Source organism: Martes martes (assembly GCF_963455335.1).
Source record: "Martes martes genome assembly, chromosome: 14".
NCBI classification, from domain to species: Eukaryota; Metazoa; Chordata; class Mammalia; order Carnivora; family Mustelidae; genus Martes; species Martes martes.
This window is the reverse complement of record NC_137902.1, coordinates 53,681,532-53,699,604: the sequence shown is the minus strand read 5'-3', so window position 1 is coordinate 53,699,604 and position 18,073 is coordinate 53,681,532. Positions and strand designations below refer to the sequence as shown.

The 18,073-nt window shown below is 36.0% G+C and overlaps 1 protein-coding gene across 3 annotated transcripts in view; it reads right to left on the bottom strand.

The window, feature by feature from the left end:
* MICU1 (mitochondrial calcium uptake 1) overlaps nucleotides 1-18,073 on the bottom strand; it is a 253,080-nt gene that overhangs the window by 157,022 nt on the left and 77,985 nt on the right. For all 3 annotated transcript variants that reach the window (XM_080822562.1, XM_080822560.1, XM_080822561.1), the window contains 2 exons: nucleotides 17,387-17,561; nucleotides 3,215-3,377 (listed from right to left, as the gene is read on the bottom strand). In XM_080822562.1, the coding sequence (XP_080678688.1) occupies nucleotides 3,215-3,377; nucleotides 17,387-17,561 (338 nt within the window). The remainder of the gene's footprint in view (nucleotides 1-3,214; nucleotides 3,378-17,386; nucleotides 17,562-18,073) is intronic.

The window sequence follows — 18,073 nt, the reverse complement described above, 5'->3', positions numbered from 1 at the left end:
TCTTCTCCAATCCACTGGTGGTTTACTTTCCACATATTTGTCATTTTCTAGTTATCTTTCTGTTATTGATGGATAGTATCATTCTATTGTAATCAGAACAGATACGTGGTATGATTTTAACCTTCTAAAATTTAAGATTCATTTTATTACCTAACATATGGTTTATATGGTCTGTTCTGGAGACTATTTTTTTTTTAATTTATTTATTTGTTAGAGAGAGAGCGAGCGAGCAAGCGCAGGCAGACAGAGTGGTAGGCAGAGGCAGAGGGAGAAACAGGCTCCCCACCGAGCAAGGAGCCCAATGTGGGACTCGATCCCAGGATGCTGGGATCATAACCTGAGCCAAAGGCAGCCGCTTAACCAACTGAGCCACCCAGGCATCCCTGGAGACTATTTGATTTGCACTTGAGAAGACTATGAATTCTGCTGCTCTTGAGTGGAATGTTCTGTAAATATCTTTGGTCTAACTGGTTTATAGCATTAAGTCCTCTTTCTTCACTAACCTTCTGTCTAAATGTTCTATCCATTATTGAAATGGCAGCACTGAAGTCACCCAACTATTATTATTATTATTTAATTTAACCATTTTTAGCATTAAAAATGATTTATTTATTTGAGAGAGAGTGAGAGGAGAGCAGGGGGGAGGCACAGAGGGAGAGGAGAGAATCTCAAGCAGACTTCCTGCTGCGCACAAAGCCTGATGCAGGGTTCCATCTCAACACCCATGAGATCATGACCTAAGCCAAAAGAAGTTGGATGCTTAACCAACCGAGCCACCCAGGCACCCATCTCCCAACTATTATTGAAGAACTATTTCTCACTTCATTTCTGTCAGTGTTTCCTTCGTATACTTTGGGGTCTGTCATTTGGTATGTATTTATGGTGGTTATATCTTCTTGATGAACTGGCCCTTTTATCCATACACAATGGCTTGGTCTTGTGTAACAATTTCTTAGAATAATCTATTTTTTCTGTTTTTAGTAAAATCACCTCAGCTCTCTTTTGGTTACTGTTTGTACACTTTCATTTTCAACGTACTTGTGTCTCTGGATCTAAAGTAAGTCTCCTGTAGACAAAAAGTTAGATCATATTTCTTCCCCTCTCACTCTCTTTTTAACTGGTGAGTTTAACTCACTTGAAAGTGACTGCTGATAAGAAAGGATCTGCTTTGGCCATGTTGTAATTTGTTTTCTATATGTCTTACATATTTTTTGTCCCTTGAATCCTCCAATCTTGCCCTCTTACGTTTAATTTTTTCTAGTGTACCATTCCTATTTCCTCCTCATTTCCTTTTCTGTATATTTCAAAGTTATTTTCTTAGTGGTTAACTCGGGGATTATAACCAACATCTTAAATTGAAAACAATGTAGTTTCCTTCAACATTAATATACTTATAACTGTTATTTTATGAATTTGTGTTTTAAATCATAAATGAAGCCAAAGGGAGTTACAAACAAAAAATAAAACAATACTGGCTTTTATATTTCCTTGCATAGTTATCCTTACTGGTCTTTATTATTATTATCATTATTATTATTTTTTGAAGATTTTACTTATTTATTTGACAAAGAGAGATCATAAGTAGGCAAAGAGGCAGGCAGAGAAGGAGGGGGAAGCAGGCTCCCTGCTGAGCAAAGAGCCCGATGCGGGGTTTGATCCCAGGACCCGGGGATCATGACCTAAGCCAAAGGCAGAAGCTTTAACCCAATGGGCCATCCAGGAGCCGCATGGTCTTTATTATTTTTTAATTCCTTTGTATGGCATCAAGTTACTGTCTAGCATCCTTTCATTTCAGCCTAAATAACTCTATTTAGCATTTCTTGTATGGAAGAACCACAAGCAAGAAACTTTCTCCACTTTTGATTATCTGGAAATGTCTTAATTTCTCTTTCTTAGACTCCCATTGAACATCTGTTGGTATACTTGATGGTGTATCTTATGTATCTTAGGTTATGTTCATTTTTATTCATTCTTTTTGAATTCTGCTCCTCTGACTGGACAGTATCAATTAATCTAAATTCTGTCATTAATCTGTCTCCCTGCTCAAAATCTACTATTGAACGGTTCCAGTGAATTCTTCTATTTCAACTGCTATACTTTTCAAGCTCAAGAATTCTTATTTGGTTCCTTTTTTATAATTTCTATTCCTTAATGGGTATTCTCTATTAAACACATTGTTTACCTTGTTCCCTACAGTTCTCTGTCAATGGTTTCATCTAGTTCTTTGAGCATATTTAAGGCAGTTGATTTTAAGTCTTTGATTAGTAAATGCAATGCTTGGGCTTCCTCAGGGATAGTTTCTGTTAATTTCTTTTTCTTTCTGTTGAGGGGTCATTTATTTCTGATTATTGGTATGTCATACAATTTATTAAAACTGGATATTTGAATATTACAATGTGGTCATTAAAACCACTTCTCCCTATTTCCCACTGTTCGATTTATATACCTTTGTTAAGCACTACAGTCATCAATGTTCAGTTATTTTTTTCCAAAATATTTTTGCAAAGATTGTGTTCTCCGTCATGTGCCACTACTAAAATTTCTGTTTTATTTTCCACACAGCCAGCAAGTGAAATGACAGAGACTTCTTTAAATATCGGAGACAAAAAGAATGAAAACAAAACAAAACAATACCCCAATATCTCCTAACATTTACAGACTGGCTCTGGGCTGGGAACCTCCTTTGATTTTTAGCTAGACCTCCTACAACTCTGCTTTAACTTTCACTACCTCCTCACATGGAACAGAAAGATCAACAAGGGGTACAAGCCCACTCAAGTCTTTTCCAAACATCTCTGGCCCTGAGCATACTCTGGATTTCCAGGTAGGTGTGTGCAGTGGTCCTTCAAAGCTCCTATTCCTTGAAATGTCTTCCTTCTCAGTCTCCTCCTTTCCAGGCTTTTTGGTCTGTGTGGAGCTTGTCCCATCTGTGCTCCCTTGGCCCAGTGGCAACAAGTATATGTCTTTAAATTTCTCTAGTAGATAACGCCTGGGTACAATCTCCTCAACCCAATACTCTGGTGGAGGATAGGCTCATTGACTGTTGGCTCCTCCTTTGTACTCCTAAACACTGGAATAATGCCTGATATTCAGTCCCTACACAATGAGTATAATTACTGCATGTAACTACAATGGCTAGGTAATACAAAGAAAGAAACAAAACAGAATATAACAAAACTAATATCATAATCTCAATTTTCACTTTAGCACTTACGTTCTGGTTGTTTTTCATTCGGTGTTATGGATCGCACAAAATCTTGTGGAGTCATGAACACTTCAGATTCACCAGGTTCATTGATTACTTTCAAGGTGGCAAAATATCGGAAGATTTTGTCTGGTGTAGAATATGCTCTAATCCTATTCTCATATTCCATCACCTAAAATTAGAAATACAGAGTATTACTGTATTAAGCAATTCTCATTTTCATTTATTTTCTATCTTGTTTCTGGAGATATTTATCTTTTTTTCCATAACTGAATTTTTTTATATTAGATATATACTTGAATTTCAAAAACTTATGAACCTTTCCCCTCCAATATACTATTCATACTCCAGTTGAGGCAATGCTTGTGTAAATTTTGTTCAGAGTTTTCTGCAAATAATTTCCTAATTTCTTAAATCATTTAAAAAAACAAAACTGAGAAGTGTTATACAAGAACAGGGTAGCCTATAGATTCCTAAATACCAAATTTTTAATAAGGGACTGATTTTATAGTTTTTACTTTGACGCAATTTCTTAAATCCCAAAACAAAACAGAATCGGAAATTCATAGGTTTAAATAGGTAATAGTCTTTCAAACACAAAGTACATTAAGTAATAGTATTAAAAAATAAAATTACATATCATGCAAACGATTAACAAGTCTGAAGCAAGAAGACTTACTTTTGACTATTAGATTAATATTTTACAAACACCATATTTAGGAAAAAGCAGAGCTGGGAAGAACACAGTATTTGAATAGTATTTGAATAGTAACAAAATAAAATATGGTACACATTTTACTAAAAGAGTATAATATTAATATGCCCATTTTTTAACCTGGCATCCAAGTTGCGATTCTGTGCGTGGAACATACAAAACACTATACCTCCTATATAATATTCTTTTCCAAATATAAGAATGAGAGAAATCTTTTTTACCAGAATACTGACTACATAGTATTCTGGTGCAAAGATTTCTCTCGTACCTGAATTCTAGATATTGAGGTGGCAAAAATAAATAATATCTTTTAAATAACTGGTGGGAAATGTGTCAAGGCAATACGATCTAAATATCTAATAGTTCAATGTCTAAAAGTCATTTGCTAATATTATGAAAAAATGTTTTTAATTTGCCATATTAGTACAACTAAGACTGTAACTGCCAGTCCTGACTAATTGGTCATTTTGAGGTCACTGACAACAGCTATTGTGGTGGTCTTAATCCCACTACCAGATGTACATTCAGTAACTATGAAACGACTGCTAATTTGTAACTATACATGACAGGAAATCTTTCAGTGCTAATTTGCATTAAAATCTGAGTGCTGACTTCAGAGATTTTATCAAAATATTTGGCATGTGGCAAATACACTAAGGAGCTTTTCAACCCTTTAGCGGCTTTAAAACTCAGCTACAAGTCTTAACTCAAAGGCATTTTTTATTATATTACAACTACCTGCTGGATAATACTGGCTACAGAAGAAAAAACTTTATTTAGGACATCTGTATTCTTGTTCTTTTGAACAACAGCAATAAAAACATTCCATTTGCAATGTTTAGGATATAAGCTATAGCTACTGCAAAAGATGTTTTTCTGAACTAAAAAGTTAAGTCAATCCTATACAAGATAAAGATAGAAAGACAACACGCTAAAAGTCAGTAATTTTCAGACTCATCAGATTCCTGGGTTGTTACAAGTCCCTAAATTATGTTGCTGAATATTATTAGTTTTAGTTTAAAACAACAGGCCAAAGAATTTAATAGACTTTTTGTATTCCCAATATTAAAGTTTAATACAGACATACTGTGCAGTACTTATTTTACTTTTTTTCACTTAGCAATGTATATTGGAGACCGCACCATATTAAATGATATAAAGCTGCCTCCTTTTAAGTGGTTATATTCTTTTTTTTTTTAAGATTTTATTTATTTATTTGACAGAGAGCAACAAAGCGAGAGAGGGAACACAAGCAGGGGGAGTTGGAGAGGGAGAAGCAGGCTTCCTTCCGAGCAGGGAGCCTGATGTGAGGCTCAATCCCAGGACCCTGGGATCATGACCTGAGCCAAAGGCAGACACTTAATGACTAAGCCACCGAGGCGCCCCTGAGTGGTTATATTCAAAGGAATGCTAGCAAACTATTAAGGGTTTAGAATACAGCATCTAAGGTAACAAAGGCTTAGAAGCTAAGATATACAGCAAACTGTAGGATTGAAATGGTTAGCCTGGGGAAAAGATTTACTAAGATAATTATAATAGTTGCATTCAATCATTTACTTAAAACACTCTTGAACTTCATGATGTCAAGACAGTTCTCTTCAATAAAACTGCTGGTCCTGAAACCAGTTCTATGGTTTAATTTTGGTATAATGCCTAAAGAAAATCAAGGCTATAATATCTTGGAGCCAAGTGAACGCAAGTGACAGTGAATCCCTGTGGGCCCTGATATTAGAAATCTTACATAGGCTTTGAATGCTAACTGTAGCCAGACCCTGGAAAAGGCAGCAGGCAGAAAGATTTTGTAAATAAATTAGTGTCTGGCACACTTTCTCTCAAGAGGTCATTTATAAAACCTAATTTGTACCCCAACAGCTGTCCTTTATGTTAGGAACTCCTTCTCTTTTTCACCTAGTGAATTACGGGCCATCCATCTTAATCTATCGTAAGATGACTTCTTGAAGTTCTATGAAATCCCAGGCTCAATGATACCAGTCTCATTAAATAAAAAGTCAATTATTTTTTTGGCAGCAAAATTAAGGAAACTGCCTAATTAGAGGAACAAAAAGAAAAGAGAATGAAAAAGGATGAAGATAACTTAAGGGACTTAGAGCATCAAATGGACCAAAATGTGCATCACTGGGGTCCCAGAAGGAGAAAGAATGAGAGAAAGAGGGAGAAAACTTATTCAAAGAATTGATGACTGAAAACATTCCTAATCTGGGGAAAGAAACAGACATGCAGATGCAGGAAGCTCCAAGAGTTCTAAACAAAATGAATTCAAGGAAGCACATATTAAGACACTTCAGAGTTTTCCAAGAAAACAAAAAGCTGAAGGAATTCATCAACACTAGATCAATCTTACAAGAAATACTAAAGGTAATTCCTGAGCCTGAAGAGCCAGGCTGACTCAGTCAGTACAGCATGTAGCTCTTGATCTTGGGGTCCTGAGTTTGAATCCCATATTGGGTGTAGAGATTACTTAAATAAATGAACTTACTTTGAAAAAAAAAGAAGAAGGTAATTCCTGAACCTAAAACCGAACTACACCAGTATCAGGAAAACAAAAATATAAAACTCAGTGGTGAAGGTAAATGTATAGTTAATTTCAGAATTCTCTAATTTTGGGGGACACCTGTGTGGCTCAGTCAGTTAAGTGTCTGCTTTCAGCACAGGTCATGATCCCAGGGTTCTGGGATCGAGTCCAGTATCGGGCTCCTTGAGCCTGCTTCTCCCCCAGCCTAACGCTCCACTTGTTCGTGCCCTCTCTCTCTCTGACAAATAAATAAATAAATGTTAAGGAAAAAAAAGAATGCTCTAATTTTGTAATGGTGGCGGATAAATCACTTCTAACTCTAGCATGAAGATTTTTAAAAAGTATTAAAAGAACTGCAATAATCTGTAACTGGATAAACAGTGTTAAAACATACAAACTGTAATATTAAAAACATAAAACACTGGGGGCAAATAAATGTAAAGCTTTTGTATACATTAGAAGTTGAACTGTTAGTAGCTTAAAATACACTGTTTAAGATGTGTTATGTAAGCCCCACGGTAATTACAAAGCAGAAACCTATACCAAATACACAAAAGGTGAAAAGAAAAAAAAACCCTAAGAACACTGCTATAGAAAATGATCAAATCACAAAGGAAGAGAACAAGAGAGAAAGAAAAGGATAACACTCAGAAAACAAAATGGCAATAGTAAACCCATATCTGTCAATAACTACTTCAAGTGTAATGTAATCAAAGAAACAAAACAGAAAAAAATCCCCCCCCAAATACAAAAAAACCCACAAAAAAACAAAAACAACTTTATTGCATATAAGAGGTTCACTTCAGATTTTGGGACACACACAAACTGAAGCAAAGTTGATGGGAAAAGATATTCTATGAAAATGGGAGCCAAAGAAAGCAGGAATAGTTATACTACCAAACAAAATACAGTTTAAGCCAAAAACCGTAACGAGACAAAGAAGAGAATAATATAATGATACAAGGTCAATTCATTTCTAACTAGTTATGCACCTAAATATATAAAGCAAATGTGAACAGAACTGAAGGGAAAAATACACAGCAATACAATAACAGTAGGGGATTTGAACATCCCACTATGAACAATGGACAGACCACCCAGAAAGAAAATAAATGAGGAAACACTGGACTTAAACAAAATGAATTTTAAAAGACATTTACAGAATATTCCATTCAATTGCAGCAGGATACATATTATTCTAAAGCACACATGGAACATTCTCCAAGAGAGATCACATGAGGCCACAAGTTATAATAAATTTAAGAAAACTGAAATCATATTGAGCATATTTTCTGACCATAATGCTAAGCAACTCACAATTACAAGAAGAATACTGGGAAATTTAAAAATGCATGGGGATTAAACAACATGCTCCTGAAAAACCAATGGGTCAACAAAGAAAAGAAAATTTTAAAAACATCTTGAAACAAACAAAAATGGAAACACAACATACCAGAATGTAGCAAAAAACATTTCTAACAGAGAAATTCATAGCAATAAACATCTATATTTTAAAAAATAAAAATCTCGGGGCACCCTGAGTGGCTCAGTCGGTTAAGGGTCTGCCTTCAGCTCAGGGGATGATCCTGGAGTCCTGGGATCAAGCCCCATGTCCGGCTGCCTGCTTGGCAGGGAGTGCGCTTGCTGCTCCCCCTGCTTGTGCTCTCTCTCTCACTCTCTTTCTATCTCAAATATATAAATAAAAATCTTAAAAAAAAATTAAGATCTCAAATACTTCAAGGAACTAGAAAAAGAACAAACTAAGCCCACAGCAAAAGGCAGGAGATAACAAAGATGAGAGTGGAAGAAAATGAAACAGGGAATAAAAAGACAATAGAAAAGATTGGTGATAATAAGAGCTAGTTCTTTAAAAGATAAAACAGATGTTTAACTAGACTCATCAAGAAAGAAAGAAAAGGGATATTAACCCCATATTCAATATATGGTTTGCAAATACTTTTTTTGTAGGTTGTCTTTTCATTTTGTTGATGGGTGCCTTTGCCGTGTGGAATCTTCTCAGTTTGAAATGGTTCCATTTGTTGATTTTTTCTTGTTGTGTTTTTGGTGTCATGACCAAAAAATTCATTGCAAGACGAAAGATAAGGAGCTCTTCCTCTACATTCCCTTCTTTGAGTTTCCTTCTAAGGAAACGTCTACAAGTTTTATTGTTTTAGGTCTTAAGTTAAAGTATTTAATACTTTTGAGTTAAATCTGCCAAATGATTTAAATAAGGGTTCAATTTCATTTTCTGTATGTGGTTATGAAGTATTCCAATACCATTTATTGAAGAGACTATCATTTGCCCCTACAGTATTCCTGGCTCCCTTGTCAAATGCTAACTGACTGTATAGGTGGGGGGTTTATTTCTGGGATCTCCATTTTGTGCCACTGGTCTATATGTTCTATTTTAATGACAGAATACACTATGTATATAATATAACTATGTAATTTGATATCAGGAAGTGGAATACTTCGAGCTTAGCTCTTCTTTCTCCGGTTCTTTTGTAGTTCTATACAAAGGTTAGCACTTCTTTTTCTGTGAAAAATGTGAATGGAATTTTTACAGGTAATGCAAGGAAAGTACAGATAGCTTTGGGTAGCATAAACATTTAAATGATATTTATTATTCTGATCCATGAACACAGGATATATTTTCATTTGTGTGTCTTCTTATGTATCTTTCATCAAAGACAAAGTTTTCATTGTACAGATCTTTCATTACCTTGGTTAAATTTATTCCTACGTATTTTCTTATTCTTAATGCTATTATGAATGGAATAATTAATTATCTTCATTTCCTTTTCAGGTAATTCATTGCTGGTGTATAGAAAATGTATGATCAATTCTGTATATTGAGTTTATTTTCTGCAACTCTGCTGAATTTGTTCATCAGTTCCAATAGCTTTTTGATTGAGTCTTTAGGATTATCATTATATAAGATCATATGATCTCCAGATAATAACAACTTTCCTTCTTTCTTTCCTATTTGGATGCTTTATATTTCTTTGTCTTTCCTAATTGCTCTACGTGGAACTCCCAGTACTATTTAGTGAAATGTTTAGAGTGGGCACCCCTGTGGGTCCTCTTCCTCATTACAAAGGAAAAGATTTCAATCTTTCAGTGTTCAGTATGATGTTAGCTGTGGGTTTGTCATATACTGCATTCTTAAGTTGAAGTGAAATTCCTTCTCTACCCAATTTGTTGAGGGCTTTTATCACAAAAAGCTGTTGTATTTTACCAAATTTAAAGAACTCATACAATTAAAAAAAAATCTGATTTAAAAACAGGCAGAAGATCTGAAAAGGTATTTTTCCAAAGAAGACACAGAGATGACCTACAGGTACAGGAAAAGTGCGCAACATCACTAATCCAGGAAAATGCAAATCAAAACCAGAATAAGGGGGGCACCTCGGTGGCTCGGTGGGTTGGGCCTCTACCTTGGCTAGGGTCGTGGTCTCAGGGTCCTGGGATCAAACCCAGCGCTGGGCTCTCTGCTCGGTGGGGAGCCGGCTTCCCTGCCTCTCTCTGCCTGCCTCTCTGCCTACTTGTGAACTCTGTCGAATAAATAAATAAAATCTTAAAAAAAAAATTTTTTTTAAACCAGAATGAGGTATCACCTCATTCCTGTCAGACTAGCTAAAATCAACAACAGAAGAAACAACAAGAGTTGGCAAGGATATAGAGGAAAAGGAACCTTTGTGCACTGTTGGTGGGAACGCAAACTGTTGCAGCCACTATGGAACACGGTATGGAGGCTCCGCAGAATATTAAAAACAAGGGCGCCTGGGTGGCTCAGTGGGTTAAAGCCTCTGCCTTCGGCTCAGGTCATTATCTCAGGGTCCTGGGATTGAGCCCCACATTGGGCCCTCTGCTCAGCAGGGAGCCTGCTTCCCCCCCTCTCTCTGCCTGCCTCTCTGCCTACTTGTGATCTCTCTGTCAAATAAATAAATAAAATCTTTAAAAAAAAAAATTAAAAACAGAACTACCATATGATCCAGTAATTCCCCTACTGGGTATTTACCCAAAGAATACAAAAACACTAATTTGAAGAGATAAACACCCTGTTTATTGCAGCATTATTTGTAAAAGCCAAAACATGGAAGCAACCCAAGTGTCCATCAATAGATGAATGGAAAAAGAAGCGTACACACACACACACACACACACACACACACACGACGGAATACTACTCAGCGATGAAAAAGAATGACATTTTGTCATTTGCAACAACATGGATGGATCTAGAGGGTAAAAGGCTAAATGAAAATAAGTCAGAGAAAGACAAACACCATATAATTTCACTCATATGTGGAATTTACAAAATAAAACAAACAAGCAAAGGGGAAAAAAAAGACAAAAAACAGGCTCTTGAGGCATCTGGGTGGCTCAGTCAGTTAAGTGTCTGACTCCTGATCTCAGCTCAAACTCAGGTTTGTGAGTTTAAGCCCCACATTGGGTTCCACATTGCATAAGGAGTCTATTTACAAAGAACCAAACAAACAAACCAAAAAAAACAGACTCTTAAATATATAGAACTGATTGTTACCAGAGAGCATGGGGGTGGAGAGAGGGGTTAAACAGGTGGTAGGATTATTAAGGAGTGCAAATGTCATGATGAGCACTGGATGATGTATGGAATTGCTGAATCACTATACTGCTTCCTGAAATCAATATACCATTGTTATGTTAACTCACTGGAATCAAAATTAAAACTTTAAAAGCCAAAAAAAAGCAAAAATGGAAACAAAAACCCTACAAAAACCAATTCAATTAAATGGGCAGAATGACCTAAATAGGCATTTTTCCAAGGAACACATCCAAATAGCGAATGGACACATGAAAAGGTGCTCAACATCACTAATCATCAGGAAAATGCAAATCAAAACCACAAGGAGATACCACCTCATACCTGTTAGATGGTTATCATAAAAAGGGAAAAGATGGGGCACCTGGGTGGCTCAGCTGGTTGGAAATCTGACTCTTGGTTTCATCTCTGGTCATGACCTCAGGGTCATGAAACTGAGCTCTACATTAGGCTCCATGCCCAGTAGGGAGTACACCTGAAGATTTACTCCCTCTACCCCTCCCCCAATGCAACTGTGCATTCGCATGCTCTCGCATGCTCTCTCTCTCTTTCTAAAATAAATAAATAAATCCCGTGGGTTTTTTTTTTTTTTCTTAATGTTAAAAAAATGAGAAAAGAGGGGCACCTGGGTGGCTGAGTTGGCTAAGTGTCTGCCTTCAGCTCAGGTCATGATCCTGGAGTCCTGGGATTAAGTGCCATGTCAGCCTCCCTGACCGCCTCTCTTTCTGCTCCCCCTACCATGCTCTCTCCCACACTCTCTCTCAAATACATACATAAAATCTTTAACAAAAAAGAGAGAAAGGAAAGATAACAAGTGTACGTGAGGATATGGAGAAACGGGAACTTTTTACACTGTTGGTGGGAATGTAAATTGGTTCAACTTCTATGGAAAGTAGTATGGAGGTTTCTCAAGACATTAAAAACAGAACTACCACATCATCCACAAATTTCACTTCTGTGTAATATGCAAAGAAAATGAAACCAGTATCCTTTTTTTTTTAATAAACATATAATGTATTATTAGCCCCAGGTTTACACACTTCACAGCACTCACCATAGCACACACCCTTCCCAATGTCCATAGCCCCCCTCCCCCCGGCCACCCTCAGTTTGTTTTGTGGCAGTAAGAGTCTCTTATGGTTTGTCTCCCTCCCAATCCCATCTTGTTTCATTTATTCTTTTCCTACCCCCCCAAACCTCCCACATTGCATCCACTATCTCATACCAGGGAGATCATATGATAGCTGTCTTTCTCTGATTGACTTATTTTGCTAAGCATAATACCCTCTAGTTCCATCCACATTGTCGCATATAGGAAGATTTCATTTCTTTTGATGGCTGCATAGTATTCCATTATATATATATGCCACATCTTCTTTATCCATTATTCTGTTGATGGATATCTAGCTTCTTTCCATAGTTTGGCTATTATGGACATTGCTGCTATAAACATTCGGGTGCACATGCGCCTCGGATCACTATGTTTGTATCTTTAGGGTAAATACCCAGTAGTGCAATCGCTGGGTCATAGGGTAGCTCTATTCTCAACTTTTTGAGGAACCTCCATGCTGTTTTCCAGAGTGGTTGCACCAGCTTGCATTCCCACCAACAGTGTAGGAGGGCTCCCCTTTCTCCAAATCCTCGCCAGCATCTGTCATTTCCTGTCTTTTTAATTTTAGCCATTCTGACTGGTGTGAGGTGGTATCTCATTGTGGTTTTGATTTGTATTTCCCTGATGCCGAGTGATGTGGAGCACTTTTTCATGTGTCTGTTGGCCATCTGGATGTCTTCTTTGCAGAAATGTCTGTTCATGTCCTCTGCCCATTTCTTGACTGGATTATTTGTTCTTTGGGTATTGAGTTTGATAAGCTCTTTATAGATTTTGGATACTAGCCCTTTATCTGATATGTCCTTTGCAAATATCTTCTCCCATTCTGTCAGTTGTCTTTTGGTTTTGTTAACTGTTTCCTTTACTGTGCAAAAGCTTTTGATCTTGATGAAATCCCAATAGTTCATTTTTGCCCTGGCTTCCCTTGCCTTTGGTGATGTTCCTAGGAAGAAGCTGCTGCAGCTGAGGTCAAAGAGGTTGCTGCCTGTGTTCTCCTCAAGGATTTTGATGGATTCCTTTCTCATATGAGGTCCTTCATCCATTTTGAGTCTATTTTCATGTGTGGTGTAAGGAAACTGTCCAGTGAAACCAGTATCTTGAAGATATATCTGTATTCCCATGTTCAATGTACCATGATTCACAATAGCCAATATACGGAAATAACTAATATGTGTCATGTAATCTCTTGGGACTCTGAACCACCAAAACAAATTTTGAAAAAGAAGAACAAAGTTTGAGGACTACTACATCCTGATTTTAAAATTTATTATAAAACAACAGGGCGCCTGAACGGCTCAGTCAGTTAAGTAGCTGCCTTCAGCTAGGGTCATGATCCCAGGGTCCTGCGATCGAGTTCCACATCAGGCTCCCTCCTTGGCAGGGAGTCTGCTTCTCCCTCTCCTTCTACCCATCCCTGCTGCTTGTGCTTGCGTGCGCACGCTCTCTCTCTCAAATAAATAAATAAAATCTTGTAAAACTACAGTCATCAAAAGAACATGTGGTACATGTAGACCAGACATGTAGACCACTGGAATAGAATACAGACCCAAAATACACCCTCACATACATGGTTAAATGATTTTTGACAAGGGAGCCACAACCATTTAATGGAAAAAAGGATAGCCTTTTCAACAAATGGTGCTGGGAAAATTGGTATCCACTTACAAAAGAATGAAGTTGCAGTAGATAAGATCTAACTCCATAATAAGAAATAAACTAAGGGGGTGCCTGGGTGGCTCAGCTGGCTAATAAGCGCCCAACTCATGATTTAGACTCAGACTGTGATCTCATGGGTTGTGGGAGTGAGCCCTACAACAGGCTCCACGCTCAGCGTGGAATCTGCTTGTCCCTCTCCCTTCCACTCTACCCATCCTATCCCATCCCGGCTCTCATGCATTCTGTCTCTCTAAAATAAATAAATAAATCTTTTTAAAAAACTAACTTGAAATGGATCAAAGACCAAAATGAAAGACCTAAAACTACTTACTTATGGAAGAAAACACAGGTCGAAAGTGTCATATTAGATTTGGTAATGATTTCTTAGATATGACATCAGAGGCATAAGCAACAAAGAAAAAAAAAAGTTCATACAATGAGATGAAATAATTGCAAATCATATATCATATATCTGATAAGTAGTTAACAGATTTTATTTAGAGACCTCCTAAAACTCAACAATTAAAAACAACAACAACAGAGTTAAGAAATGGGCAAAAGATATGAACATTCCTACAAAGAAGACATACAACTGACTACTAGGCACATGCAAAGTTGTTCAACATCACTGATCATTATGGAAATGCAAATGAAAACTCTACTGAGATAGCACCTTACATCTGTTAGGATGGTTAATCTAAGAAAAGAACATAGCAATTGTTGGCAAAGATATGGACAAAGTAGAACCCTTGCTGGTAGGAATGCAAAATGGCTTATCACTGTGGAAGACAGTATGGTGGTTCCATAAGAAAATTAAAAATAGGATTACCATATGATCTAGCAATTTCACTTCTGGGTAGATACCCAAAAGAATAGAAAGCAAGGTCTCCAATAGATATTTGTTAACCTATGTTCACAGCATTTTTCAAAACAGCTAAAATGTGGAAGCAACCCAAATATCCATTAAGAGATGAATGGATGACCAAAATGTAGTATATTCATACCCTGTAATATCCCCCAAAGTAAGGAAATTCCAACATATGCTAAAACATGATGAACCTTGAGGACATTACATGAAGTGCAACAAGCCAGTCACAAAAATACAAATACTCTATGATTCCACTTGTAGGAGGTTCTTTTAGCATTCAAAATCATGGAGAAAAAGCAGAAAGGTGGTTTCGAGGGGCTAAGAGAGGGGGCAGTAAAGAGTTACTGATTGACGGGTATAGATTTTCAGTTTTATAACATGAAAACAGTTATGGAGATGGGTGGTGAGAAAATGCTGACACTGTGTGATGAAATGTACATTTAAAGATGGTTAACATGGTAAATGGGACATTTTAACTATTTTACCACCATAAAAAAAGGGGGGGAAGAAAAAAAAAGAGGCCCCAGGACAGTAGGGGAAGAACGATTGAGAAAAAATATAAAGAACAGTTATAAGATATGCAGTATAGGTTGTGAGGATGCAAGATAAGAGTTCTGAGAGAAAAGAAATGGCCATGAAGCAATACTGAAGCAGTGTGTGAGAATTTTTCAGAATTCTGGACTTGATGTGTCAGAAGGGACAAGAAAATTGAAAATTAAAAATTAAACATCAAAAATAAAAGGAAAGAACATAAAATAATATAAATATTAAATGAAAGAGAAGCACGTACAACAACAGTATAACATAAACTGATTGATAGGGCTGTCCTAACTCTTTGGACCTGGGAATTTTTTTTTTAATTAAAACTAAAACACATAAAACAACTAGGCCATACATGACATTAATAAATCACAAATTAAAGCAAATCATTCACCTCTGAAAAAGAGGGGAAAAAATGGGATTGGGGAAAGTATACAGCAATGTATTTTTTTACATTCATTTTGTTTCTTTAAAAAAAATAAAGCAAATATAGTCAAATGTTAAAACCTGACAAAAATAAGTGTCAGATATATACATGTTCATTATAGTAGTCTCTATTTTTTTCTCACTGAATATTTGAAAAATTACATAAAAATCAAGACAGTATAAAAGAACAGAACCAAAAAGCTTAAGAGAAAAGTGAGGATGTAAAGAGAACCTGTAGAGGCTGTAGCAGTTTGGTGTAACAGGGAAAGAAGGTGAATGGCAAAAAACAAAAACAAAAAACCATGCTCAAAAATGCAATTTATTATTTTATTAAAGGTGGAAAAATCTTTAACATGTCTATGTATACTATGTAATAAATGAAAAGACAAAGAGTAACTGAGGAAACTGGACAGAAGAAAAAATAAGCGTTGAAACAGGTTCTTGGGGAAACAGGATGACATGTGGAATGGTTATCCTTGAATATGGAAAACAAAGCTCTTCCACTGAGACTACAGTGAAATAAGAATTATTTCAGAAATAGATCAGAAAGGTTTTATAGCCATGGGAGTTACAAATTAAGTAAATTATATTGATCAAGCTTTCATTTTTATCTGCAAAGTATGATATATGGTCACTGCTAAGCAGAAAGCAGGAGAAGAAAACGGAAAGTTCAAAAATAAATGCTTATTTGGGTAATTTTAGCTCTATTTTGTAAAATGTAAAAACTATAAATGAAACTGCTGGCACAAGATAAATTGAAACTTTACTCAAATTCACTCAGGGCAAAAGATTAAATAAATATATCATTGTGGAAACACTGGGATAGTTGACAATTAACTTACATCATTTTTGTTCAAATTCACCTCATCCAGAAACAGATTTGAGAAATGAAAAAACATATTTAATAATTTCATCCAAATAAACAATCCAAATTTCTCAAAGGAACTCTTCTTGCAAATATATACCCCCCCACACAAACACACATGCAACACAGAAATAACTCAAATTATCGTGCTACACTTATTAGCTACATTTTATCAAAGGAAGCAATTCCCTGAATTTCAACATTAACATGCAGATGTCTAAGAAATTCATCCTTTTGACTTTTCATTACTCATGTCTAACGAATTCAAATGCTCAGTATCATAGGCATACTATACCGGAATTGTAATTTTTCTGAGGTAGAGCTCTGTAACAGCAGGTTGTGTTAAAGATATTAAAAGCTGAAGTCATTCAACGTTTATACTATCATCAAAATTAGCTGAATTTTTGGAAATATTTGTGTATTTCCAAAGAGAGGTTATTCTGCCTTTACAAATTTGGCATCATAAATCAATTGCACCAAAGACTTAAATTTCCATGAACATTCAGCATCAGAAAGATCTGGAAAGCAAGAATCAACTAAAGTAGCTGCATTAAAAAAGTAAAAAAAAATATGCAAATCCTGATTATCAATTCTAGATCTTTTCACTAGCCTCATTAACTTCACATTCCAGGACTATATTTGCCTTTTTAGAAAATGACAGAAAAAAACCTGTACCCCTGGGGCTAAAAATACACTATATGTTTATTTGAAAATAAAAAAATTAATAAAAAAAAAGAAAATGACAGAAAAAAATAGCAGAGACGTGAGTATCACTGTAAGGAGAATACTAACCATCTGAAATAAACTATAAAAGAGACTCAAATGCATTATTCTAATTTAGAATTAACAACAGCTTTGACTAATTTATAAGACTGTGTTCCATACTTTTCTGTCTCTGAATCCAGAACGTTTCTTCTTTTTCTCTTCTGGATGAGACTCAAGACAAACATCTGCAGCTTTTTTTTCATTGTTACCAACTTCTCCTTCATCCTTATTCTTCCCTTTATCACCAACTTCACTCTTTAGGTTGTTAACGGATGGTGGAGATTCTGCAAGGGCCCTGGATATGCAAAAAAATAAATTTGCATTAATCAAGAAATAAAGATTTTCAGATAGTTTAGCAGAAGCAACAGCAATGAAATTTGTGAAAACTTCTGCATGAAGAGGTTCCTCAAAAAGTTAAAAATAGAACGATCATATGAACCAGCAATCCACTTCTGGTTATATATCCAAAAGAATTGAAAGCAGAGTCATGAAGAGATTTTTGCACATTCATGTTAACAGCAACATTATTCACAACAGCTAAAATGTTTGAGGCGACTGAGATGTCCACTGATAGATGAGGGATTAAAGATAATGTGGCATCTACATAAAAAAGAGTAACATTCAGCCTAAAATGAAGGATATGATACTAAAAGCACAGGCAACAAAAGAAAAAAGAGACAAGCAGGATTACATGAAACTAAAAAACTTCAGGACAGCAAAAGAAACAATCTACAAAATGAAAAGACAACCTATGAAATGGGAAGAAATATCTGCAAACCATATATTTAATAAAGGGCTAATATTCAA